The 27,877-nt window shown below is 40.6% G+C and overlaps 1 protein-coding gene across 1 annotated transcript in view; it reads left to right on the top strand.

Moving 5' to 3' along the window:
* Window positions 1–27,877, top strand: part of LOC146321119 (nuclear factor of activated T-cells, cytoplasmic 1-like) — a 90,915-nt gene that overhangs the window by 16,965 nt on the left and 46,073 nt on the right. The window contains exons 4-7 of the mRNA XM_084726157.1: window positions 6,381–6,583; window positions 11,743–11,915; window positions 14,379–14,519; window positions 27,106–27,161. Of these exons, the coding sequence (XP_084582283.1) occupies window positions 6,381–6,583; window positions 11,743–11,915; window positions 14,379–14,519; window positions 27,106–27,161 (573 nt within the window). The remainder of the gene's footprint in view (window positions 1–6,380; window positions 6,584–11,742; window positions 11,916–14,378; window positions 14,520–27,105; window positions 27,162–27,877) is intronic.

Below are 27,877 nucleotides of genomic sequence, written 5' to 3'. Positions count from 1 at the left end.
GCAGCACATTAAAGGATTGCATATGTTTCCTTATGCATTCAATATGAGGCACTGGAGACATTAGCGGGGCAGGAGGGTGATGGAGTAAAGTCTGGATGGGGAGACAACTTGGATGAGTGTACATTTAATTGGGTACAGCAGAGGTTGGCTGTGTGACTGTCAGCACTTGACAGAGAGAGGGGAGCGTGATAATGGGAAAAAGCCTGAATCTGCTGTTGTATTTCTCCTCCCCTGCTTCGGTTTCTCCCCCCTTCCCCTCCTCTGCTGCTTCCAGTCGTCTTCTCCCTCTCCTCTCCTCCAATTCTCTGCGCCACGTGGACCTCTACGAGTCATGACATTTCTCCAGGCAGTGATGAAATCACTGCGGAGGGATAGAAGGCAGCCCACTGCAGGCCTGTAGAGTGTATTGACACTCAATTTCAAGCCAGGCCAGACACATCTAATTTACCAGCAAGTCATTATTAAACATTACATGTTCAAATCCTTTCTTTGAACTATTGAGGCCAGAGGCAGGCAGCACTGAGACTGCCACTATTACTAAAAAAAATTGACATCTAAAATTTGCAATTTAAATATACTCAACAAAAATATAAATTTAACACTTGTGTTTTTGCTCCCATTTTTTATAAGATGAAGAGAAGGATTTAAGACTTCTTCTTTGCACACAAAAGGTTTATTAGCTGCAACCAGCAGCTCCACAGGTTGCTCCATCAGTTGGCCAGCCAACAAAAATTCTCCATCTTTTTGTGGCCACAGTTTTTGCCCAAGGAGGCTGAAATTCTGAAAGGTGTGTGTTTGTATTCATGCCAGTGGGCTAAAAGGTGTGTGGTAGTGGAAGAGGCCCATAGCAAAAAGGTTTATAACTATGTACAACATAACAAAACCAATGAACTGTTTGTTGTAGACTTGTGTGAGGCATCATTGCACTCAGCAGAGAATACCAATTTCATGAGTGCAAGTTAGCCCCGTCTCCTATACTTCAGCCACAGCCGTCATTGGAATGAGTGTATTCTGACTCTAAAAGTTCATTTTTCATTGGTGATGGTTAGCCCTCACTTCCTTTAATACCTCACAAACAGTTTGTCAGAGAGATTTACAGCAGGTGTAGATAGGAAAGGGGGAGAGATTGTGGGGAAATGTCATGCAGCAAAGGGCTACAGGTGGGAGTCAACCCGCAGCCGCTGCAGAGGACTCATGGCCTCAGTACACAGGGTGAATACTCTACCAACTCTGCTACCAGGCCACCAGTCCCACTTCTTACACTTAAGCTATGGATAACGAGTGGTTGTTTGTGTTTGTGAATGCATGCATGCATGAATCCATGTACGTTGCGTTAGCTGGTCACAAAAATTGCCAATTTGATGCATTATCTTGGCAAAGGAGACATGCTCAATAAAACTAACAAATTTGTGAACAAAATTTGAGGGAAATAAACCTTTTGTGTCACAGAGGAAGTCATAGCGTTTTTAACTTCAACTCATGAAAAATGGGAGCAAAAACAAAGTGCTGCATTTATATTTTATTGAGTATACATTATTCATTTGAAAAAAAAGACAGTGTGTATCATTATTTTATCACAACAGATTTCTGTTGAGTGAAGCAAAGAAAATTAAGAAAGACAGAGAAAAAAAATCTTTTGGGGCTGTTTCTCAAGGACTTTCTACACTGATGATGGATCTGTAACAGTCCAAAGGGACTGGAGGATGAATGGTGGAAAGAATACGGGATGCACCCTCCTCTCCCTTCTTAGCCCAGCACCCCTCCACATCATCACAACTGACCCAGACAATACAGCTGCATACAATTACACAATTAATGCATCAGCTGCCATATCCACAATGTTTTACTTGTGCCTCAGCTATCAGAAAATGGCTCGTGCAACAGTGGCTTGTGGTGGGAGGTGTAAATGGATCTAGCTGACACAGTGGCAGAAGTTGGCACCCTGAAACAGCTGCAAATCAAGCCTTGATTCAACCCTCGGTTTAGATTATCTCAAAATAAATATACAGTGCGTGTGCCAGATAGGCTGCAGTTACGGCTTTGAAAAGCTCATCTGGTCAAAATTAGCTGCTCTCTGGTCCAACCTCGCAGGCTGCATTAGATACAAATACAAAGCTGAAGTCACAGGTGTGTGTGAAGCCGCTGTCGTCAGCCCACACTCTAAGTTTACGGCACTATTTTGACTTTATTCCCCTCTCCCCGTCTTATTCCCCCTTTGAGAATAAAATGAAGAAGTAAGCTTTGCGCTCTGCTTGTGGTCTGAGTCTGAGTGAGCGTCACAGGACTTACGCAGAAGCTAAAGGGAGAGGGTCAGGGAGCACATATGGTAAAGGGATCGGGGGAGGTCGCCCAAGGGGGACTAGACCGCCTTCTTTTGCTGCTGGGAAGACCAGCGTCACCGAGAGGGACTACCTGACCTCATTAATCACTTCCTCTCTGTCATGAGGTCACTACGGCTTCAAGTGTGGACGCCACCGTTATTGTGTGCTACCGCAAGAAGAGTGAAGGGATAAAGACCCCCTCCTCTGCTCCTCCGTCCTGCCTCTCTTGCGGGGCCTCCTCGCAGCCACGTGGCGGCTGAGGTAATGGCTGGAGGTCACCGAGAAATCCAAAGACGCCTTCTGAGGCAACAGTGACAGACGACACAGCTTTGTAGCGTGGCTGCCTGCGCTTTATTAAATCATAAGGGGACGTCATGCAATTTAATGCTCCGGTGTTTCAGATTTGTACCTCATGCTCCGCCGTAGAGCTCTCACGAGTCAATACACAAGTAACTGGTAGCATGTGTGGCTATGGATAATTACCTCTGGTGACACCATAAGTAAAATATAACAAGCAGAGCAGGGTCTGCTGGTGAGATCACCGCATAGATGAAGTGGTCCCTCGGGATGCCAAAACTTCAAGAAGCTCCTGACCTCGGCCTAACTCACTGATGACTAGCATGTGTGACTAGCTCACAGGTCAAGACAGCTGCTAGAGACACTATGTGGAGCTGAGGAGAAAAATAGGACGGCTGAAAGTGGAGATGAATGACAGCCGTAGCTTTACACTCCCTTGATATCTGAATCAAAGATCAAAGCCAGATAACCACTGGTGCTGAGATTATTGAAACATATGGATATAAGCTCTACTCCAGTGACTAGTCATATTCTATTTTTATTTAACATAATTAAATTCTTTCACTGTGAAGAAAAAGAACACGTCCTCTGCTTTGTCCCAAATCCAAAAAATCTGTCATCATCAAGTTCAGACTAAAGGTATTTAATCTTCAGGTTTATTATCAGGCCAGACAACTTTTAATACAGTATCCAGACAGATTTGTTCTCAAGTCAAAGGCATTATCAAAGATTAATAATAATTCTGTTTTCAATCTAATCAGAGTAAAACTAAGGTTGAAAATGATTAAATTCACATTTAAAAGTAAGCAGAGCACAGTTGCACAATAAATAACTATTCTCAGCTTAGTGAATCCAAATTTATTGATGCAAACTGAAATTAATAGATTAATAGAAGATTAATAGAATTAATAAATTAATAGTCTAGACAAATTCAAATAAATAAATAACATATCAGAGTGTTGTCAGGGCCTAGTGAGTATAAAGGAAGGGAAGAAACCATTCTTAAGTTCCGTATAGCTTGTTACATTGTTTGCGAGCTAGCTGTAAGTTAACAAAACATTGAATTAGTTCCTAGCTAGCTTAAAAGTTAACTAAAGACTAAAAGATTTGAGAACACTTGTTTGCTAGGAAGCTAAAAAAAAATTAGCAAAACTTTACACTGTTTGCGAGCTAGCTAAAAGTTAGTAGCCTAACTAGCCTGCTCATGGTGGCTCAGCAAAGATCTAATTTCTCTTTCCTTTGAGAAAATCTTGATAATGGATTGATAATAGTATCTTAAAAACAGTAGTAGCAACTGGCAGACCATTTTAATGGATCAACTAGAGTGAAAGAATGAAGAGAGACATCACACATCTTTGAGCACTAATTTCCACAGACTTCTAATGACATAGCTCTCCAGTCCTCTACCAACTTTCCTCTTCCTCATACGCCCCCACTCCCCCACCCCCCCAAGATCCCTGACCACCCTCAGAAAGGTAATTATAAACCCATTAATCAGATTATGTCATAGGTTACATGTGGTCTGCATTTTGTTATATGACTCAGTCTGTTAGACAAACAACAGGGGTCTTTTATTCCGTTTGACGGTACTACTGTTTTCATGGAGCTCAAAGAAAATTGGTCTGAAGCGATGCACCGGTGTGTGCCGCGGTAATTGACCAATTTGTGGGATTCTTCAGATGGTCGTGGCTTGGTGAGCGCTGGTCTAGAGTAAGTGATCCTTCACAGTAAATGTCACATGTGGTCAAGTAGCCACCTGGGTGGATCCACGGAGGTCCACTCGATGAGAAGCTTAGTCCTCTCAGTTTTCTCTTGGTTTGAACCAGATGGATTCTGCATTTTCTGACGGTTTTCAGATTGGAGAGATTTCTAAGGCCACACTGACATCCGCCCATATGACCATACTGTATGACCACTTTGCACTGCAGAGAGCAAGAATATCCTGGGAGGTCTGCAGAGTAAGGCTCAGTTCCACTAGAAATCCACATTTGGTTGGCAAATTATTCTGGTCAGAAATCACTCACAAAGTATCAGTTGTCCTTCACCACACTTTGGAATTTGCAACCCTGTCTGTGTGTTCATATTTCTGAGCCATTACACACTCGGTTAAATCATCAAATAACGTTACTTACGACAGTGTCAGAAAAGGATCCAGGGATGCTGAATGTAAATTGGCAGCCACAGGTTATATTTGAAGTCTGTCGTTGACCCCCAAAGTCAACAGTACTTTTCAAACTATGCATGGCCGTGGAGGTTTCTCCTCTTTTTTAAAAGATTTGATCTTTTTATTAGTTGAGCAGTAGCAGCTAATGGACGTCTTTGAGAGGAAGTGGTACTTGTTTGAAGTGGTGGTTCTGATACAGGAGTCTCTTTCATCACAGTGGGACACAGTCTCTGAGCTTTAATGGAAATCATAATGCATGTTCATAACTGCCCAAAGGCAAAGGGGGCTGGGTCCCGTCTGCATGCCAAGCTCAGTAAGCTTTTTGGGGGTTATTGCAGTTAGGTGTAAAGTTTGCTGAATTTGACAACTTATGTATCAGTATAGGGTCATTTATAGCACTCTAAATGTACGCTGATACTTGTTATTGAAAGACAGTAAAAGCAAAATTTCAATGATTCTAATTCCTTTTTATTTCCTTTTTATTTATTCTAATGATTTTTATGGTTTGTCAATTCCCAAATGTCATCCCATCCCATAGATGTTCATACAGGGGTAGGGCTGCAGCTAACAATGATTTTCATTATATATGCCACTTAATTTCAATCAATTAATCATTTAGTCAATGCTATGACAAAAATTGTGAAAAATGCATCTAAAATTACCTCTTCAAATTGCTTCTTCTTGTCCAACCAGCAGTCCGAAACCCAAATATTCTTTATTTACTATTATAAATGACAAACAAAAGCAGTAAATCCTTACATTTAAGATGCTGAAACCATCAAATTATTGAGATTTTGCTTGAAGAAAGCCTGAAACAATCAACCAAATATCAAAGTAGTTGTCAAGTAATTTTCTTCTTTGACTAATTTTCTTCTTTCTCTTTGACTGGTTGATTGTTGGCTAATAGTTGCAACTCCAATACAGGGAAATTGGTATCCCTACTAACACAAAGTCATTGCAAGGACATAGTTGCAGCCAAGCTTTTGTGATATGTGATGTTGTAGCAAATTCCAGGGTGCTCCACCCAGCATATTACTTTAAACATCGCCAGTATGTTGTCCCAATGTTTCCACCAACTTTAGAGCCTGTGAGCAGCACATCTCGAGGCAGACGATTGCCCTGATTTCTTATTTTGTCTCTGTAAGGGGCACTTTCCACTGAGTCACTGTCAACTGGTTGTCTCTCTGTGGGCACTTTTTTAATAGCAGCAGTGAGATTTTAATGAACAGTGAAGTGATGGGAAGCCATCCCCTCCATCAGCCCCCATGTCTGTACCCAGGAGATCCCAACCCGAGACAGACATCAGAAACATCAAAACCTTCTTTTTTCACAATCCCCTAAAGGAATGTAGAACTAACACGAAAAAAGAACAGCAAAGACCACTGAAAAAGGGTCTCCAACCCAACCAAAAAACAAACAAAGAAAAGGGGCTTATTTTCGCAGCCCCTCTACCATGTCAGAGCTATCATTAAAACCCCCTTTAACTATTGGTAGCCGATGTGCATTCAATTTCTATTTCCTAAATGAGGGGTTGCCTGAGATGGGGGTCTTAAAACCTGATGTTGCCTCTCACCTGGATGCCTTTGTTCTCCCGCCAGCTTTATGGCTACATGGAAAGCGAGCCGCTCACCCTGCAGCTGTTCATAGGGACCGCAGACGACCGCCTCCTGCGACCACATGCCTTCTACCAGGTCCACCGCATCACCGGCAAGACCGTCTCCACCGCCAGCCACGAAGTCATGCAATCCAACACCAAAATTCTGGAGATCCCTCTGCTGCCTGAAAACAACATGAGAGCCATGTGAGTGCCTCTTAGACCTTCATGAGTCACATATTCATCTTTTTCTTTCCATATTTTTCACTGGTAACCCCGCAAAACACTCACAAAAATGCACACACACTTCTTTCTCTGCACTTTCGTCTTTGCTTTCGCTCTACAAACAGAATGCCTGATGATAGGTACTGTACAGCACACACTTCTAAATATGCCTTCAAAACTGAGATCTGGACTTTTACCCCAGGAGATGCATGATTTCCAAGAAAGTGAAGTAAGCACTCAAGTGTTGACACACTGAATTCATGGGTGCTTTAATTCTGACCAATGTGTGCACTATGTAGGGACTCTAAAAGCTAGAGGCTTGCACTTGATAAATAAACATCCAACCAGGAGCCCTCATGGAAGCCATCGTTTGCACAAATTATGTCTTAAAAAGTAACAACCAGACTAGACTCATGAAACACTGACAGTCTCACAGTCCACCAGTATGATGCATGAAACCCAAAATCAGGATTAAAATTTCAGGGTGCTCAATTACTTATACCCCTACACCCTGCAATGTGCTATGAAAAAGTTTGAACTCAAACAGATGAAGAAGAGAACTGCCAATTCAAAACTTCAGTTAATGACCAATAAAGTGTATGAGGGAAAAAACTTCAAATTACTCCTGGAGTGTAATATATGTCTTTAATGCACTGACAGCAGACACTATGACTTATCATAGTAGGAAAACCATCAATGTTACTAATAACGTAAACGATGGCGATCAATTAAATTATGCGGCAAACATTAACGTTAGCTAACATACATTATGTCTGTGTTGACTAACATTAGTGTTTACTAGAGCTGGGCAATAGTTTTCCATAATTTTCTAACTGGCCACCGTCAGCCCATCAACCAGCAATTGTTCATATATATATCACCCTTCAACCCCAACCCCTTCCTGAGTCTCAGCTGGGAGATATGTGCATGTGTATGCTATGTACAGTTGCTAAATCCAGTAGATAGACAAAATAAGCTCAAAGTCTCAAGAAAGGAAATATTCACCTATTCACACCTATTTTTCTTATTAAACAGAAAAATACAACTGAACAGATATATACAACCAAAGTCTCTCTGTTTGATAGAAGTAAGACATGCTTATAATTGCCTTAACACATCATAAAGCAAACTTCATGAAAAAACAAGATACAAAAATAAAGTAAAACTCAACAAAACTATCTTGTTTATTCTTTCCACTATTTTAACAATCACCAACTCTGGTTTGATCTAAATAAATCATAAATTAACAGAGATATATGTGAAAATATTCTGGTTCTACAGGCTGCTTTCCTATCATTCATCCTCTGGCTGAGCGGGCATGTACTCTGCAGCTGAATGAGAGTGAGCAACTTAGCAGCAGCTCGCAAACCATTAAATTAGCAAAAATAGCATTTGTCTAATCATCCAGCTCTAGTGTTTACTGCAAGATGAGCTAGCTAGCAAGCTAATAGACCTTTTTTTACAGTAGACATTTTGACTTGAAATAGTAGGGCAAACACAGGTGTTACCAATGATACTAATTAAGTTTATATTCCATTTAGGTCAAACAGAGTCAGTGTGCTGCTGTTGGGCACGTTGGCTCTCTGGAAAGACTCTGCTACATTAAATGGAACAGGGCCTTAATTAGTATCACTGGTAACACCTGTGTTTACTCTACTATTTTATATCAATATGGCTGCAGTGAAAAAAAGTCTGTTTTCTCTACCAGTTAGGATATCTGCTCATTATGAGTTCTGGTGGTCTGTGAGCTCAACCAGACATATTTCACTTTGCAAAAGTGAACGTGTGGTTAGAATCACATGAAATACTCTACTAAATATAAACCTGGTTTACCTTTAAAAACATTAGCATCCGTTCACTAGGCTGAGGTAAATCAGCCTTGGTCTCTTTCATCCTCCCTGTAGACTTGCAGTAATCCAAGGGGCTGAGCTCTGCAGTGTGTTCGGGCAATAGCTCCTGTCCTGGGGCTCCGCTCAGACTAGGCAGCACTGAATTTTTTGGACCGGGGCCCAGAACTCTGTGTTATGGATAAAACCACTGTACCTCTGAACATAGGTTACATAAGGCCGTTACCTCTTACTGCACCTCAAGTTTATTCTTTGCTGTTGCAAATTTTAAAATACTTAAACTTTTTGCAAAAAAGAATCAGTAATGATTTAATGCACCTTATTTTGCTGGGACATATTTTCAGGTTTGTTTGAATACAGATATTTATAGGACATTGGAGTTTCCTGACTGGACAGTGGCCTTCTTCTGGTTCAATGATTTTAACATTCGTACTGCCTTACAATATCATTTCCAACAATACCACAATTTCCCTTATATTGTATCATATTTAGGGCTGCCCCTGAATTGCCTTGACTTAATGTGTCCCTTAGGATGAACATGATATTACAAAAAATATTGAAGAGGAAGTTTCTTTTCCCCTTTGTCGTCAGCACACATGCTAAAGGAAAAGGAGCGAAAGTTCTGACTTTCTCCGCCGACTATCTGAAAGGTCAAAGACAGAGAAAAGCCTTTAACTGTCTCTTTCCACTGAGCTGTTTAACAGTCGTCTTGATAACGCTACAGCATCCATCTATCTGCTCTCATGCCAGCGATCATTTGAACGCTGTGTGGGATGCAGACAGTCGAGAGCTGCAGTCAAACTTTCAGACAGTTTCAATCTGTCTTTCTTTCCTATTCTAGGAAAATTCATCTCATGCACATAGCATACATTAATTTAAAGTTGTACATTCCCTTCTGAAAATTCAACATACTGTATGATCATAAATACCTGCAACCTAATAAGCAAGGGAATGCACTGCAAGGTAAGTTTTTGACTGTTGTCACTACAGTTACTATGAAAAAGTTGTTTTTTCAGCTCACATGTTGAGCGTGCCTTGTAACTTTCATCTTGTGTAAACATTTTCCTAGCTGAAGTTTTAACTGTCCCACATCTCAGGTTATATAGGCCGTGAAAACTGTCTACAAACTCATCCATGTTGTCCATCATCTTGTGTTTGTTTTAAAACCATATGCATGACAGAACACTTACCTCATGCCGGGCTGATAAGGAGTGCCTAGACGGCATAAAATGTTTTTTATTTATTTATTTTATTTTTTTTCTTATTTATTCATATTGTCCAAACCGAAGTCAAGGGGAGAAATGACTTGGTATAAAACCTGACATTTACCAAGTTCCAGGAAAGGTGCCCAAAAATCTACCATGTAAAATAATTGAAATGCCAAACCATATCCCATTTGTATTCCCTCACTGTTTTACCAGCCACACAAGTTTTATTTAAATGCATGAAAGGCCATGGCTGAAAATGAATGCTTTTTTTCCACGAAGAAAGGGGAAAGAAAATTTCACCCCTTTACCTCCCAAATTGTGAAATGAAATAAATAAAGACAGACAGCTCAGTAAAAGGTCTGCTGCTGCACATGGCAATGATTAACGGAGGTTTAAACCCTAAATGTATGAAGTGTAAGTCTTGAATAGTGTGAGGGGACTAGAGGGGCTTGCTGCACTCAGACAGCAGTAAAGTGACTTTGTGTATACTGACTGCAGCTCATGGGACGTGGTGTGCTCAGCCCAGAGGCTTCCTCCAGAGAACTGCTAATTCTTGGACCACCGTGACCCTTTAAAACTGTGATGTGAAGTCATTAATGTCCAACTCCGTCTTTGATGACATGCTGGATTAATAATGACACGGTCATGCTCCCGTGAACCTCCAGTGCATGATCTGTAACACCAGCGGGGACTTCACTGCTGGTCTTAATGCACAGCAACTCTGCTCAGTGTCTCAGTTCTAACAGCCAAGTCGAGTCGAGGCATCAAATCTGCTCTCATTTCAGCCTTTGTACATACAGTACTTTATGTAGGAAACATCGCTGTGTAATGGCAGCCCCTTCTCACTTCTAACGCATCAAATAGGGTATCTTGGCTATGCTTCAAACTACTATGCTGTATTTACCCCTCTGACACTTCCCTTCGGGTTCTGTACTCTCTGTTTTGATGTTGTCTGGACACAGAAGGATGGTGATGGCCTGACAGACTTGTCGGCTGATGACTGCCACGACTTGTCTGGACAGTCCAAATGCATCCACAATTTTGCAGAATTGCTCAGATAAATACAACATGCATCCATTTACGCCCTCATTCAAGTTCATCAGGCCATTGATTCAAAAGTGTCCTCGCCATTGCACCATTGTACAATTTAGGCCCTCATGTAAACAAATAAGGTAACAGCACTCTGATGTCAAACAAGGGAGACAACAGTGCATAATCTGTGACGTTACAATACGAAAACTCTGGTTTCCCTGTTTGAGTTTTTAATATACCTTTACTTAGCTAGGAGTTTTCAAAAACCTCTTGAGTGACTTAGAGCAGCATTTGTATGTGGATGAAAGGCCGAAAGGTACAGAAAAAGCTAATTTAAAAAAAAAAAAATACCCATGCCATGTCTATGTGGACAGGGCATAATGTTACGATGTGCTGAAAATCCGGGTATGGCTGAGATGGGTCAAAAAAAACACGGGACTTTTAACTGACTTTGAGACCATTAGTTAGTGCTGACTTATTTTTAACTTACAGAATACAGAACTTGCCTAACATATCTAATTTATGTTACATATCTAAGTTAAATTTTGTACATTATCTTATGTTACTTACGTTATGTACATTAACTAACAAATTGCGTTATATGTCATTGGGTTACGTTACATTACGTTACGTTACATTACGTTACGTTACATTACGGTTTGTTTTGTTACTGTGCAGTACATTTACGGTACGATACAAATTTATGTATTCTAACCCATGAGCTTTACCTAAACCTAACCAAGTTATTTTGTTGCCTTTATTTTCGCAGTCTACTTAGACAATTCCATGTTATTATTTCTAACTTGATTGCAGAGTCCTGCACATGCAAAAGTGGCACTAGAGATCGTATTTGATGAGTTGGACGTGAGAATGTTTTGGAAATAGCAGAGAAAGCAAAGACTGATGTATTTTGCTTTGTGTTAACATACAGGTCTGCCTCGAAAGTGAAAAAAAAACTGCTAAACTCTGAACTTCACCTTTCTATTATCATGTTTATATAATGTCATCTTTGAAATATGGTGTTAAACTTTGCCCGTCTCTGCCCCTTTTCCAGAATCGATTGTGCAGGGATCCTGAAGCTGCGTAATTCAGATATCGAGCTCCGCAAAGGGGAAACAGACATCGGACGTAAAAACACACGTGTACGATTGGTGTTTCGAGTGCACATCAACCAGCCCAATGGCAGGACTGTGTCCTTGCAGGCTACTTCGAACCCCATTGAATGCTGTAAGTCACATACACACACTAACACACAGAAACTCACAAACTGGCATGCCTTTTCTCTTGGCTTCCCACTTAAGTGAAAGGTGGCATCCATTGTTGTAATCCAATAAACTGAGCTGCTATTTTATTACCTGCTGGAGCAAATTCAGTGCCTCTGCACCCAATAAGCTTTATATGATCAAAGCAATTTGCCAAGGCAATAGATGCATTGTACATGATGCCAGACACACGTGTTATCTATCTCAATTCCCATTTTATGACTGAATGCACAAGTTATTGTGGTAAGACTAGCCCATTAGCACAGGTTCCACAAAGGTCATTTGCCAGCCCCAGTTTTGGCATGGTTGAGTGAGCACATTGAAAGAAACCTCTGTTTCTTTGTTATTCATTTTGTGTATATAGGTGTGATGTTATTTGCACCCAAGGAAGCCAATTAAAGTTAGGTGGGGAGACAGAGCTGGCATTATAGTTTATGATTGAAAGTGGATGTTAATCCGAGTTGGTTCATCATTACAGAGAAGGTTTGTTTAGTGATTTCTTTAGTGCTTTAGTTAAATTCTGCTCTAAAATTATGCAATGGGATAAATGATGGAATGCATAGCTATAGAGTGCTGCAGGAATGAGTCCTAAAACCAGGAAATGTGTTAGCATATTAGCACTACTGGTTTCCTCATCTTGCAGTCAGTGGGTTTTTTGAATGGGCTTTTGGTTAGATGCCTGAAATAAGGTCTGTGGTTAACACAAGCTTAAGAGATTTGGTTCTATGACAAATATTTTAAAGCTTTTATGTATATATCGGCAGTTGCTAACAGAGGTTGTCTGGGATATTAAATGTCATCACTCTGAACACTAGTCCCCTATAGGTCAGCATTATAGTTATATTTACTTTTTACTTCTGGCAATTGCATTTACTCTTTAAAGATCATAAAAGCAGTGTCTCTTTGTAGAGACTATCTTGCTGAACAAAACATGTTAAGCTAGGCTCACAGTTTTAAATTCCTAACCGATTTTGGAATCTGGTTGCATAAGATTCTCTTCTCTCTAATTTCAAACACAAATCACACTCTACACTGTTTTTCAAGGCACGCAGTGTAATAGATTTTTGAAGTTTGGGTCCAACTCAGACTCTTGAATTAAACTAAAAAAGTTATCGTGCAATAGAGTTGAGTATGATCTCGCATGATCTCATGTGATTTAATGGGGAATGTGATCTCATGTAGTGGAACAGAATCGAAATCAAAATAAGAAATACCTTACTGATCCCCAGAGGAAATAATTTGTTACAGTATATCAATGTATATCATATAAGAATATTAGAAAATATAAGAATAGAAATATACAGCAGTATAGAAAAAATAGAAATAAGAGATATGTAAAAAATATGTATGTAAACAGCAATGTATACAATAGTGGTACACATAAACAGGGCGAAACAACAATAAAGCTTAAGATGGGGGATAAGTGTGTTAGGATGCAACAGTATTATAAATAAGAGTATAGGTTGGTTTAAATGCACAGTAATGATTCAGTGTATTGTGCTATTGAATTATTATTGCATTATTGAGTAATAAACAGTTGAATTATTGCACAAATTACCATAGTGTTAGATCAACAACTTGCTGTAGTGACATTTTGCAATAAGAAAAAACAAAAGCTGTCAACAGTAGCATGCTAGCCAACGTTAAGCACAAGGGCTAAAATGTTAAATGTTTCATGGCAGTTTCGCTTCCATACTGATGTAATCATCCAGATTTTAACTTGTGAATATCAAACATGTTTTAAAATTATCAGGGCAGCCCCAGTGAGTTTAGGAGCAGTTCAGGAGGGTTAATATTGGATCTGTAAACCCTTCATATTACAGGACCTCAGTACGAAGGCATCAAAGTTCTCTGAGCCAGATCATTCCAAAACTTCTGTAGTATGAAGCTAGCGTTAGTGTCATAAACTTTTGTTTGCCCCAGAGCTTATTTTCTGCACTAATCCAAAATCCAATGGAAAAGTCACATTAGCTGTTCTTGGACTGAACCAGATCGATGCTAACTTCCGGCATGGCCAACAAAAATACATCATCTCTGCAGAACTCTGTGTGATAATAAATATATGTGTCTCTGGCTGTGAATCTGGTCATCACATCCCAGAGGCTAAAGGTGACTAGCTAGCCGCGTTTATAGAAAGCAAGGACAGGTGGTTGGCCGTGAGCTACTTGATGGAAAATAATGACTAAACATCTGACCATGAAAATATTGTTTTGGTGAGTTGTCCCCCTTTTTTTAAATGTCATTTAAAGAGCAGCTGTTGGCTGAAAACCTCTTAGCTAGGGGTCATGAAATCATCATAATAAAGTTGATAAGCCTGTTTCCCTAACTAAGAACTGCTGTTTTGCTGGCTGTGTGCTGGGCTCGTGCTTCTTGGAGTGGATGGAGATCAGGCAGTGAGATTATATGTGTGTGTGTTTCCCTCCAACAGCCCAGCGCTCAGCCCAGGAGCTTCCCTTGGTGGAGAAGCAGAGTATGGACAGCTGCCACGCCACTGGAGGCAAAATGATGCTCCTGAATGGCCTCAACTTCCTACCTGACTCCAAGGTGGTGTTTGTGGAGAAGGCGCAGGGTAAGCTGCCGCCGTCACCCAGACCATGTTTACTGCCTCTCAATTTCCCCTCTTAATATCTCTTTCAAACGTCTCTCTCCCTCTCTGCCTCCGTCGCATTTCCTCGGTCTCTCCTCCCGTCAAAATAGAGCAGGCCCTGCCAGAGAGCCACATGTGGTGTGCATTAAGCCACTATATTTTTAACCAAAGCGTATTTACATTTGCTGAAGTTTCCATTGCCTGTTCACTGGTGCTCGCCACAAGTTAGGGAATGAATCACAAGCAGGGCATGTGCAACGTCTCTTTCTCTCACTTTCCCTCTCTCCCCTCCTGACTCCCCTTCTCTTCTGACATTTAACCCTCTCGCTTTCTTTCACTAACGTTTCTCCGCTTCCGCCCACTCACCTCGGCCGCACATCACTGACTCACGATGAAGAGGCTTCTCCTCTTTTTTTTGTCCTTTTCCCCACTGTGAGGGGATGATGATAAAAACACTCCTGATCAGGTTTGGAAGTGAATGATCATTTCCTTGATTGCACCCAATGAATCAAAACAAAGGCTGAGCACAGTGATACCTCTGACATCTGTTGAAACACAATGCTGATGATGATGATGAGCAACAAGAAAGGAAGGATGGGGGAGGCAGAGAATAGATGTTTCTTAAGTCTGATAGTACACATCAAATGATTAGTCACAGAGAAATTTCAAAATCCCTGCTAATGGTTTTGGTTAAGAAACCTCTAGTTAGGCAAAAAAAATGCCTTTGACCTCATCTACACTGTTTAATTTTTTTTCTTCCCAGACTGAGGTCACCAAGAGGTTTCAGGGTAGTACACAAAACAAAGCACATCTCACATAGTAGAAGAAAACTGTCTTTGCATGCATCAATGACCCTATGAATAAATTAATAAAGATCAGATTATGTAAACTGTGAAGAAGAAAAAAAGTCGTCATTCTGGTGCGCTCCAGCAGCAGTACGTCTATGGCGGCGACAGCGTCACAGCTATATTCAGCAGCAGTGGTCACGGCCACACACACATGCCAGCATTTCGTTGGTGTTCAGAGGAGCAGTAGAAAAGAAGAGATGGAGAAATAGAGGAGAGGACATAAGTAGAGAGAAACGAGAAATAAAAGACTATAGGGCCTGATAGTAATCTGGAGCACAAGTTACTTTATTATTATTTAAAATTCTACTGAAAAAAAGTGACAAAAAGGTTTGTGTGTGTATGCTGTCAATTATAGTTGTTAGAAGGAAAGAGAATCTGAATCAACAGGTCAGACTTGATAAAAATCTGAATTCACAATCAGATCTATACACATTCATTGTCTACAATAAAATGTATAAATCACTGACAAAAACATTTGCTGTATATTGCTGCAGAAATGGAAGCAAATGGTTAAATAAAAACTCCATCTTGCCATTTTGCGACAAAGTAGCAAACCTGACCAAATTGAACAATTTAAATAATTGATTACCTGTATATTTCAGTATTGTGTCAAGCCATTTCATGCAAAATTTATACTCTTATTCCAAATTTATACTATTCCCCAATTTTATTAAAACATTGAAAAAATATATACTTTAAAAAGAAGGCAAGCTAAAGGAAAGACAAAATGTCTCACTCTTCTCTAGACTCATGCCTTGCCTCACCAGTGAGTACTCTTAAGCACCTTAGGGGTTAAGGGATAGTCATAGCTGTAGAGAGGGAGGTGGATGAACTTGGTGATATGGGGGTCTCCCTCCTCCTGGCTTTACTTAGTCATGGAGGGGGATCCCCTGGAGAGGAAAGCCCATACATACACAACACCTTCACCTCTCCACCCTTCTGCTATTTGAGACTCATGGCCCCTTCATAGGCCACATTTCCCTTTTTTCACCCCCATTCTCCCTTCCTCTCTGTCCACCCCGGGTTCTCTGTTTCCTCCTTTCCTCTCCTTTCACTCCTTCATTCTCCGCACTTCTTACCTCTATCCTTGATACCCGTTAAAGACATTAGCCGGTGTGGAGCTCTGCGCTAGCGGGATCCCCACACTCGTGCCTGCCATCGACATTTCAGCGGTTTGTTTTCCGTCTCTGTGGTGTCGAGGAGAAGAAGAGGGAGATCGAAAGAGAGGTTGTCTGTCTACTACTTAGTCTGCTTTTATGTTAACTTTAATGACCCACCACTTCCAGGGTCTCCTAAGTCAAAAAGCCCATTACAGACAGGCCGACACACATGCACACACAAGAACACACACATCACTCACTAATGGCAGCTATCTATGAGCGAGTGTGAGTGTGGAAAAGTACTTATGTCCCAAATACACTGCAAAATATTGTCTTTTGGCATTTTAATCAGAGAATCCTGCTGTTTCATGAAGACTTAAAATTTCTCTGATTGTTGATTTAGAAGGACCGGCCTGGGATGAGGAAAAAAAAGAGACCAATAAAATTATAATTATATTACAGATTTATTCTATAACTTTCATTTTATTTTCCTCTGGAAAAGTTCATGACTAAATGCACCCATGAAATACAGAGCATCGCACCGCAATAATTACTACTCACAGACATGTGCTTACACACACAGTGGGACACACACACGCGTACACAGAGCCGAGCGCTTTGTACAGCACCACACCAATCACTGCTTTTGCCACAGTGGTGACAGCCATTACTGTCGCTGCCATCAAAGGTCAGGACGGCTGCTCACTTTCCAAAATTGACTCCAATAAACACCTTCCAGAAAATTCCACAAATCCTAAAGAGCAGCAGACGGTTTTTCAGTGTCCCGATCCAACTTGTGTGAATGATTATATACAGTTAAAATCATCCAAGTTGAGTCAGACGGAGATCACACACAGCACAAAAGCCTATTAGTGCAAATGAGACAGCCATAAATCATAAATACATGTATTTATTTAACTGTTTCCATTTGCTTTTGCAGACTCAAGGATGTAGCTGCTTTTAGCATAAACATACCCAGATGGCTGCTTTGGAATTGCCTGAAGATTACAATTCATTACTGAGCTCTTAAATAATGGATGACATCAACATTTGAGAGATTGTCCCATTAACAGTTTCTGGTTAAGTGATGAGAACAGAGACACTAGGCAAATCATTGACACTGGAGCTGCATGTTGCCACTTTAATTTACACTTGTTGTTGGGGCCACTGGCATAATCTCAAACTGATAAAATGTTTACTTACTTTAATAAATGTTAAGTAACCTTAAAGTGATAGTTTGGATTATTTGAAGTGCGGTTGTGTGAGGTACTGATCCATAGTCAGCATATTACCTACAGTATATGGTGGTCGACACGCCCCCAGTATGGAGAAGACACAAGAGTCCCAGTGTGGAAATCTTCAGTTGGCTGAAGTACATTTAGCCACCAACAGACTGCTTTACCCTGCTGTCAGTCGCTTTTTGCGAAAGGAAAATGTTGTTATATGCACCAAATAAAGCTGTCATCTGGACTAACCAAACTCCATTGGCAAAATCATTCATTTTACCTCACAGAATACAGAAGTTGCTGGTCTATCTGAGCCTTGATTGGTTAGTTTGTATGTGCTATAGTGTGACTTTGGTGTGTTAAAGTTAGTTTGGATTCACTGAAATCACACAGTAACACAAACAAATTAACATATTAAAGCAGTGGTAAACTATTAACTTCCATGTTCTGCAAAGAAAAATTACTGATTTTGCCAATGGAGTCTGGTTGTTGTGGATAAAGTGCTATTTGGCATGTATAATGGCAGTTTTCTGTCAAAAAATATATATATTATATTGCGCACAATTAAACAGATATTGATTTTTTTAGGTGGGCATTTTCTTTGGTAGTTAAAATACATTTTTCTGCTGACACTTTTGTCAGCAATACATAGCTTACCTACCTACACCAAGACTTCTGCTTCTCCAAACCAGGGGTGTGTCAAACCACATCTACTGTAATACACTGGCTATAGATGAGTGTCTCATGCAAGCCCATTTCAAATAATCCAGACTCACCCTTTAATTGGAGGTCCATGAAAAAGCTATCAGAGATGAATTTGAAAAAAACATTTTTTAAAGCTTAAAATAAATAAATGAGAGGGCACACCGTTAACTTGGCCACATCTACAGGTTGGTTAAATTTTAATTTAAATGTTTAAATCGTATTTTTTGGTCAAACATAAGGTGTAATGTAGAGATCTGCATTAGTATTCCTGGTGTGAACATACAATGATGTGTGCTTTAAATGTTATATCTGTGAAGGGCAGGCTGTTGATGTTGCTGTTGTTTCTTCATGGGAAAGTATATAAAGAAGAAGCTACGTATTTTTTAACCTGTTGTACTATTAAATCTCCCTCTGTCTGTCCTTTGCTGCCACTTTATTCTTCGTCTCTTCCTCCTGTGTTGTTTTGACTGTCTGTCTGTCCCCCCCTGAGATGTCCCAGTATCAAATGAGCAGAGCTCATAGCTGTTGCCACTGCGGGAGACCTTAATGCGCCTTGAAAAATAATTACTTCTACTTTTCAAATGCCACGTCCGTCCCCACTGCTCCACTCTGTCACCCACAGGATAACTGACGCAAACTCTGTGCATCCACTGCATGTGCCTCAGAGTGTGTGTTTGTTGTTATGTACGTGTGTGCGCACTATTGCTGCTAGCCTGCGGGCCTGTTTGCGTTGTTCAGTAGGAAGTGTTTTCAGTGAGTCATCTGCGAGGGATTCCCTGTAGAGGGGTGAAACGGAAAAGACAAGACCCTGAGAGGGTAGGCAGGGAGGAGAGGGAGAGGGGAGGAAGAGGAGAGGAAGAGGGGTGGCAGAAAAAGATGGGACTTCCTTAGAAATCCTGCTCATGACCTTGTGAACTGAGAAATTGGAGCCTACGAGTAATTAGATCCTGCCCTGATGCTGACTATTGTTAGTTAATGAATGACCAGTGTAGGGTCATTTTTTATGAAGTTCCAAGAAAATGTTTCATGTATTCCTGTGAATTTTAAAAATAAACTTTATTTACAACTTTTAATGGATGAATCAGTACAACTACTTATCCTAGTTTTTAGTTTATCACAGATCACAGCAGGGAGATTAAATTAATCAGACTGCGGCTGGATAATAGACTCAAGCTGTTTCACTGTAAAAATGGAAAAGTAGAGAGAGCTCAAAATTTCAAGGCAGTTTACTTTAATAGATTTTTGAGTTTCATATTCTTCAGTTTTGCAAAAACTTTACCAACTCGCAATGTAATGTTTTCATAATGTTTTGTTGAGATGATTTCCTGTTTTCTTAAGATAAACCTAAATCTTTGAGTGATAGAAACTACAGATGCAACAATTAATTGATGATTATGGACTTTTTAATTAATCACCAATTATTTTGATAATTGATTAACTATTTTGAGTCAGTTTTTAAATAAAAATGTCCAAAGTCTCTGATCTTAGCTTCTCCAGTGTGAATATTTTATAGTTTGTTTGCTCCTCTATGAGTGTTTGAGAGAATTGTTGTGCACAAAACAAGACATTTGAAGATTTAAGTTATTTTAGGCTTCAGAAAACCTTTTTCATCATTTTCTGACATTTCCTGAACCAAACAACTAATCAATCAGTTGAGAAAGTAATTGACAGAATAATCAATATAGAAAATAATTATTGAGTAAACTCATTGAAGTGACACTCAGTAATATTTCATATTTTCAGGGGCAACCATTTCATTTTCGAGCATCCAAAGAATGACAGCTCACTGTGAACATTTTTTAAAATACAATTTTGGGGTAGTTTCTAAAATTCAAAGATTGAAGTTTTAGTCCAACTTGTATCTAGTTGATTATTTGCTCTTGCTGTGTTATGAATGTGATGAAATTAAAAAAGGGGGTAGGACTTGATAAATTCGTCCCACTCCTTTTTGAACAGACATGAATTATTTCTTTCTGCTGAAAATGCTGTTAAGTTCATTTGCTAGTTTTATTTTTTTTTCTGTACTTGTATATTCTATTTTATTTTATTTCAACATGTTTGAAATAAAATCTAATATAATATAATCAGATTCAGAAATCAGAAATCCAGTGAAGGCCTTGAAATTATGAGTTTTCTAAAAAAAATTTTCAGTGTTCCGCTGCACCATAAACATTCTGTTTAGCAGTAATTATTGTTGACATGTATTTTTAATCGACCTTAAGATTTTTTTCATGCAGTGGAGAGTTTTAGCCGCAATGTGGGCATTTATGAAACTTTCCATCTTATTTTGCATTGTTGTGCTTGGTTCAGTTTTCCTGTTATTTTATTATGTGTATGTGTTGAGGTTGTGTCAGTGTTTTGGTTTGCCCAAACCGCTCTTTTGGCACTACAGTAGGAGGACATACCTGGCGCACCTATTGCAGTGTGTGTTCTGGCTTGCCCTGCTTTCCATGGATGGAATGAGAGCTAGAGGCAGGGAAAATAGAGGGAGACAGACAAGCAGACAGACAGACAAACAGAGCTAGAGAGAGAGCGAGCTGGGGAAAGCCTACACTCTGACTCAGACGGGAGGTAAGGGAATTCCCTGGTGAGCTGGATAGTTTTTACATCTGGTGGGATTGGAGCGTTGCCTGGAGCTCGGCAGCACCACACAGCCTGGGCTGCAGCTTCTCCACCTCCGCTTCAGGCTGGTCGAGCTCACAGCCAAGACTAAGAGAATTCAGAGCTACAGTATAATCTGTAACATTAGGACAGCACGGGCCACAACAATACCCCTCGGCTATTACTCTTGTCATGTGGAAACTCCTCTGCAACATGCTGAAATATTTGGGTTCTCATACCTTCATAATTCAAGGAACGCAGGCTTTATAGACTCAGATGTGAGTTCATTCAGACAATGTTTATACTTCGATGAACACCTTGGGCAAGTCTAAACACAAGACAAATCGGTCGATGTATTGTACTTCTAGCAATATGTCTAGACTGCCCTTTGTCTTAAGGCAAGGGCAACCTGCATAATCTTGGCTCAGAGTCTTGGCACTATGGCAGTGTAAGGTCAACCTCCACCCCTGCTTCAGGGTAGAGATCAGAGACGTATGAGTTACAGTATCCTGTCTAATTAGGACAGTATACAGCACCAAAATCAATAATTATGTATAATAATTGTAGTTCTAGGAGCCCTTTCACAAAGCTGTAGGGGCTTCAGCGGCCTCTCATGCTCCTTTGACATCCCCCATAAAGTGAATCATGCATTAAGTACTGCATGTCTATGGGTGTACCTTTGGTAAAGAGTGAAGGGTGAATCATACAACATAATCTCATTGGATGGTGTTGAAATAGCACAACACGTCTAAGGATATTTTGCATTTAGTGTTCTTTAGTTTGGACATGGTAACGATGGCCAAGAAACCTTTGTTGTCATTGTCAGGTGACCTTCATGTCATGGTTAACATTGTTGCAGTCTGGTTAGGTTTAGGTACCAAAAGCACTTGGTTTAGGTGGTTTATTTTGGAAAAGATTGTGATTTGGGTTAAAATCTGTATATTTGTTATGTAAGTCAAGTTATATAGGTGATATAAGTAGAATTTTGACTGCAGTCTCTTAGGTGAAAGTCAAAGTTTGTTTGACCCATCCAACCACCCGGCTTTCTCCATATGAGGACTTTATACCATTTCATCTCACATTTTTTTTCTCTATTACATTCACATGTAAAATGTCATGGTGCCTATAAGCCTATAGGCTCCCATGTAAAGGTGAAGCTTACAGCATTTGAAATAGAACTGAAAGTTAGACTCTCATCTTAAAAGACTTTGGCTCATTAAAATGTATTTCTTTCATGATGCAAAGATTAATCAGCAACAGGCCAGTGCACCATTTTAGGAATGCTTCTTCTTTGGGCACGTCTGTTCATCAAAAAGAATCGGTTGGATCATATCAGTATTATAACAGAGAGATGTCTAGATTGTCCTCTGGCCTCCACCCTTTCTTACTTGTCTGAACATGGTATAGCCGGATAAGTAGTTCAAATCAAAGAGAGACCGTTTCTGTTGCCCTCTCTGGGGCTGATTCTAAGGAATACCCCTTTCACAGTGCATGGGGCCCTGCTCAAATACCAAAACAGCGTCTACATGCACTCCTTTTTGTCATACATCCAGGGTTTGTAGGTAGGGGGCTTGCTGTGACCCTCCCTAGGCTGTGATGTACTGTGCAACACAGCATGGAGAGCAACCAACCTTGATGTTGTCCTTGTGAACACAAATATAATACAAATGTAAAAGTCTGGATGATCTTCCAGCCAACTCTGTCAGTCTTTAGATCTTTTTCAGACTCAATGCCACACAGCTGGAGTCTTAAATGGAGGATAAAACCTGACTCTGCTAGCCACCATCCTCCTCAGCCTGCACCCACAGGTCAAGTCAGCTCACGCTTTCTCTGTTATACACCAAGAATAACTCACTTCCTGACTATAAAACCAGCACAAATCCACTGTCAGGTCATAATTTATATGGAAGCTTCTCAATCTGAAGCAGACCCGCCTTTCTCCGATTTCACCAGTCCTCAGATTGGCAGAGGTCAGGTGCTTTTAGAGAGGAAAGCAGCTGCACCTCTGCGATCAGTCATGGGGAAACCTCTTTTAGCCCTTTGGCTTTGCTTTGCATTGGACAACAAGGTAATTGCCATGAAAATATGTGTAAAATTTCTTCAGGCATTTTCAGTCCAAGTAGCAGCAGCAGAGTGGTGCTAAAACGGAAAATAAACTTGACATATGTAAACAGGAAAGAGAGAAAAAATAAAATTCTTCTCTGGAAAAGTGACATAGATGCAAAATATGTCTGGGTTGTTTCACAAGACAACCTCCGCAATTAAGCATGTGAATCATATTTTCCATTCTCAAAAATACTAAAGTGAACTCTCTTCTGGTCAGTGGAAGTTGTTGTGCACTACACAACACTTTTTGAAAGAAAATGACTGTCTGGAAAACCAAAGCCTGTAAGGTCATTTTGAGGACAAAGAAGTCATTATTCAGCTTGGTATTAGTCAAGTTGGGATTTGCTAGATATAAAACCCAATGAATATGATTAAAAAGACAGTTAGTATCTGCAGTGGCTGTTTGCCTTTTGATGATCATCAACTAGAGTTTACACTGAGTTGAGGACACATCTTTACCATTAACTATAGTGGTGTTGTAGTACGCAAGATTAGTTTTGAAAACAATCACATTTTTACTCTGTCTTGTCCCAGACAAAGAGGACTCAAGATTTTAATTCAAGCTAGTCGACTAGCAAACCGCAGGGATATCACTAAGTTGTGCATTGTCTGACACATTTGTTAACATCATCGTGATTGGATTATATCGTTCAAAGTGAACTGAAAGTGAAACTAAAGTGTCATCAAGTATGTACTTGATGGTGGTTTCTCAGGAAAGACGAGTCACCCAGGAAACCTGATGTTTGCACAAAAACTTGTATCGTATTAGGTAGATGGTAAAACACGATGTTGAATCAAGATCATCAAGTTGATATAATCTCCTTAGTATCTGGAAAATTCCGACACGTAAATATTCACTTCTGCGATTCCTTTTAATTATTTTAACAAAACATCTGTCACAGTACGTGTAGGTGTGTATACATAGAGACATATGTCATTAAAACAGATGAAGCGAGTCATGTCGTGGCATGGTCTTGAAACACTCTGGTCTTGGTCATGATTTGGTCTCAACCCCTTAAAATCCTGGCCATGTCTTGGTCTCGATACACTCTGGTCTTGGGCTCAACTCCATAAAGTCTTGGCCTTGTCTGGGTCTCAATACACAAGCCTCACCCTACCCTTGGTCTAATTACCTGATGAATGAGTGTGTTGTCTTGGTTGTCTGTCTGTGTTGGTGTTAGTCTTTGTGGATCTCATTTACACAAGTGAGTCATGTACAAGAATAGACAGATGGTTGGTTTACCTTCAAGCAGAAAGTCTAAGAATAGGTGTGTGATTCTATTTGTCTGTGTGCTTGCATGTGTCCATTCATTTCTTTACTTAAATGTGACTTCTCCAGACATGGCTCCTGTACCACCTATTGTTTTGTGCTTCCCCTGCTTATCTTTCAAGTTTGAAGGCCAGAACAAAGGCAGAGGATACTGTGGCTGCGTGTGTGCATGCGTTTGCATCTGTGTGTGTGCATTACGCGTGGGTGGAGAGGCTGCGTGAAGGAGGAGGTGTTGTCGGGAACAGAAGCGTTTTGCAGATGTTGCAGGGAAGAAGGAGTGAATGGAAAGTTCTGTGGTTATCAGTCGTACAGCACTTCTCTGACTCGCAAAGGTATGCCACGTGTGGCTCCATCCCAATTCAGTCTTAGTAACAGATTTGCGAAGTCTGACGGAGCAGTTGTTGAAAAGTTTGAGGGGAATAAAGTGACTGAGAGGTATAAAAGGTGAGAGAAAAGATCAAGAAGGGAGAAAAGTTTGAAAAACATGTTTACTCGTGGAGGTTGGGGTTGACGTCGTAGTCTAAGGTTTCCCCTCTTGGAGTGTCTCCCAGAGCGGAGGCGGGTGAGATTCCCTCTTGGTTCCCCGAGACGTAACATGAGGAACGCTCATCTCTGTTTGTCTCTGTCTCTCTCCCTTTCTCTGACCTTCTCCCTGTCTGTGCTTGCTCTAATTGCCCTTCCATACTCCCAGCCACTTCACAGCATTACGTGTGCCTCATTCTTTTGAGCATCTCAATCGCCTGCCCACATGCACAGTATCAGTGCTGTGCCCCATGGCAGTCCGTCAGTGCTTCTATTCCCCAGTCGTCCACATCATCTCCATTACAGCGATTCACATTTCTCCATATGCAACTCTTATTTCCCCTCAGTTCAAATAGAAAACCCTTATCTGATCTCTTCCCCGTCTGTTTTTCTCTTCCCCCCAGTTTTTATATATCCACTTTGGAAAGAGATATCTACTGATGTTCACTCTCTGAATAAAAAAGCTGACCACCCGCCCCCACTACCACAGCTCACCAATAATAAGCCAACCGTGACTGGGATCCTTTATTCTTTCACTCGCTGCTGCGTGATGTGAAAAACATAATGCTTAGGGAAAAAAACAAAAGTTTTACATCTTCCAGAGCTGCTAGACTTCTGCTATCAGTTATTTGGATACTGACTCTGATTATCTTATCTGATGGCTTCCTGTCCCAAGTGCAGTGTTACAGCGGTGACTACACTGCTGGATCCATAAAGACACAGCTGCTGCCTGCCTACCCCCGCTAACATACGGTAGTAGCCTAGTGCCACAGTGCCCATGATATTGCCTCACATGGTGTGCCACTGACACAAAGGCTGTTCTGTGTCACTTCTATTTCTGACAGCCCCTAATGAGTCATCGGTTCTGAAAGAAAAAAAGAAAAAAAACAAAAAATGGCACTGTGGTCGGTGCTGATTGCCCTAGCAGAGCTCAGAGCGTCTGTTCACTAAGGTGTGGCATGAAATCACAGAGAGAACCTAAAGAATGTGAGCTGAGCTTCTGCAGGCTCGCAGCAGCAGCTGCAGTAGCTCTCAGGCCTTTTATTGCATGGCAGCAAGGGAAACCTCCTTACCACAACAAGATGGAGATGAGAAGAATGAGAGAACAAACCAAGGCTTCTTTTTTTGTAATTTCACAAAGCAGAATTCAGAAGAGAAATAAGGAAGAAAACTAGAAAATGGGACAGAAAAATAGTGAAGAACTTAATGGAGATAACCACTAAGACACTGGGCAGTCCCAGTCAAGAATCAGAGTTACAATTACCTTTTATAGGGTTATTACTTTTTTTTTTTTTTATTAGTTGACCGTTCTTAAGAACTATTCCTTTTTGCTCTGTGCTCTAATAACAATTCTAACTAGCTAGCTAATCTACATCATTAAAATGCAAGCTAATTAGCTGACCAATCTGCTTCACTATTGAGCTAGCTTGTTATATTTGATAGCTAATGTTAGCAAAACATTGATTTATGGAGGGGAAATAAACAAGAGCTCCTGATACTATCATGCTGACTTTTATTTCACTAAATTCAACTTAAATCCTTTTTTATCAGTTCCTTCCCCAGTTATTGTTGATGATTGATAATTACTGTGCTGAAGGGGGGCGTGGCCTTTGTTTCACCTTCTGAAGAAGGGGCATGGCACAAAAAGTTAGGGAAATTTTCCACTCGGTACACCTTTTTTTCTAAGGATGGCAAAGTCATAACCCGCCCAACTCTGATTCTGATTGGCTAGTACTCATTACTTTCATTGGTTTAGGTTATTGATGTGGGTTAGTTTTAGGTGTAAGAAGGGGCATTAAGTGTTAAAGGTTAGGATTACAATGCAGGGTAAGCCAATCAGAGGCAGAGGAGGGTGGGTCATGCCTTTTCCATGATGGAGAAGAAGATATTGCACTGGGTACCAAGTTTGCTCTTACTGTTATTGGTGCTGAGAGCAAAACAGGGCATTTTTGCTTTAACTGCTGTTGACCACTTATTATTGACTAATTGAGAAATTGTTTCAGCACTACACTGAACAAAATGCTAAAACTCCTAATACCCTAAGCCACCCAAAGCACATCTCTTCTTCTTTACTGGTATCATCTGCATATTATTGCCATCCTCCATTTAAGTTCCATCCTGTTTGTATAATGATACATAATGTTCATAATGAGCCATACTGAATATTGTATTTTATTCTTTTGTCAATAGACGGGCATCATCTGTGGGAGACAGAAGCCAAAGTTGACAAGAACTCCGTCAAATCTGTAAGTGCACCTCACTGACATGACTCATTGGTAATGCTCCTGCTGTCTTCAGTCCCACCCTCCCTTGACACTTTCTCCTTTCCTCCCTCTGTCTCCTCCTCATCTGTCCCCTGTAATGATGTAACCTTTGCTAAGGCGTTGCGAGTTGCAACATAGACAATGATGATTAGCCCATGCAATCCTGAATGGAATTTTCACAAAATCTGTGTACCCTCACGGAGTAAACAGGGGCTGTCATATTGTTTTTGCATCTCAAAAAAACACACACGGATTACAGGATGGAAGCACAAACACACACACCCCTACACACACACAGTCACGCCACAGCCCTCCCAGCATAGCCAGACGTTTAGTTCACAGCAGAGTGTTGTGGCGTGGTGAATTGGACCTCGACACCTCGGCTGTGCCGGGATCCTGCAGCCAAGAGCAGATTACACCCCTGCTTTTTACCTGCTGCTTTTCATGAGAGCCATAATGAGAAAATAAACCAGGGCGCTCATTTTCCTGACGCTCAGTCACACATTCAGATCGTGTTAATATAAAACGCAGTGAAAAAGAATCGTCAAGAGAGGGAAATGAAGCAAATGTTGTTCTTCGTGTCACAGGCAGCTAGTTGTGCTCTGGAGTTAATTAAGATTTCACTGAGGTTTGTTAGATCTGCTCTCAGTGTGGAGAGTCAAGCACAGGATCTGCAAAAACCTGTTTGCTCGTGCGTG

Source organism: Lutjanus erythropterus, chromosome 9 (genome assembly GCF_056507025.1).
Source record: "Lutjanus erythropterus isolate fLutEry1 chromosome 9, fLutEry1.hap2, whole genome shotgun sequence".
NCBI classification, from domain to species: domain Eukaryota; kingdom Metazoa; phylum Chordata; class Actinopteri; order Lutjaniformes; family Lutjanidae; genus Lutjanus; species Lutjanus erythropterus.
The sequence above is the reverse complement of the archived record's forward strand: the minus strand, read 5'-3'. Positions and strand labels throughout refer to the sequence as shown.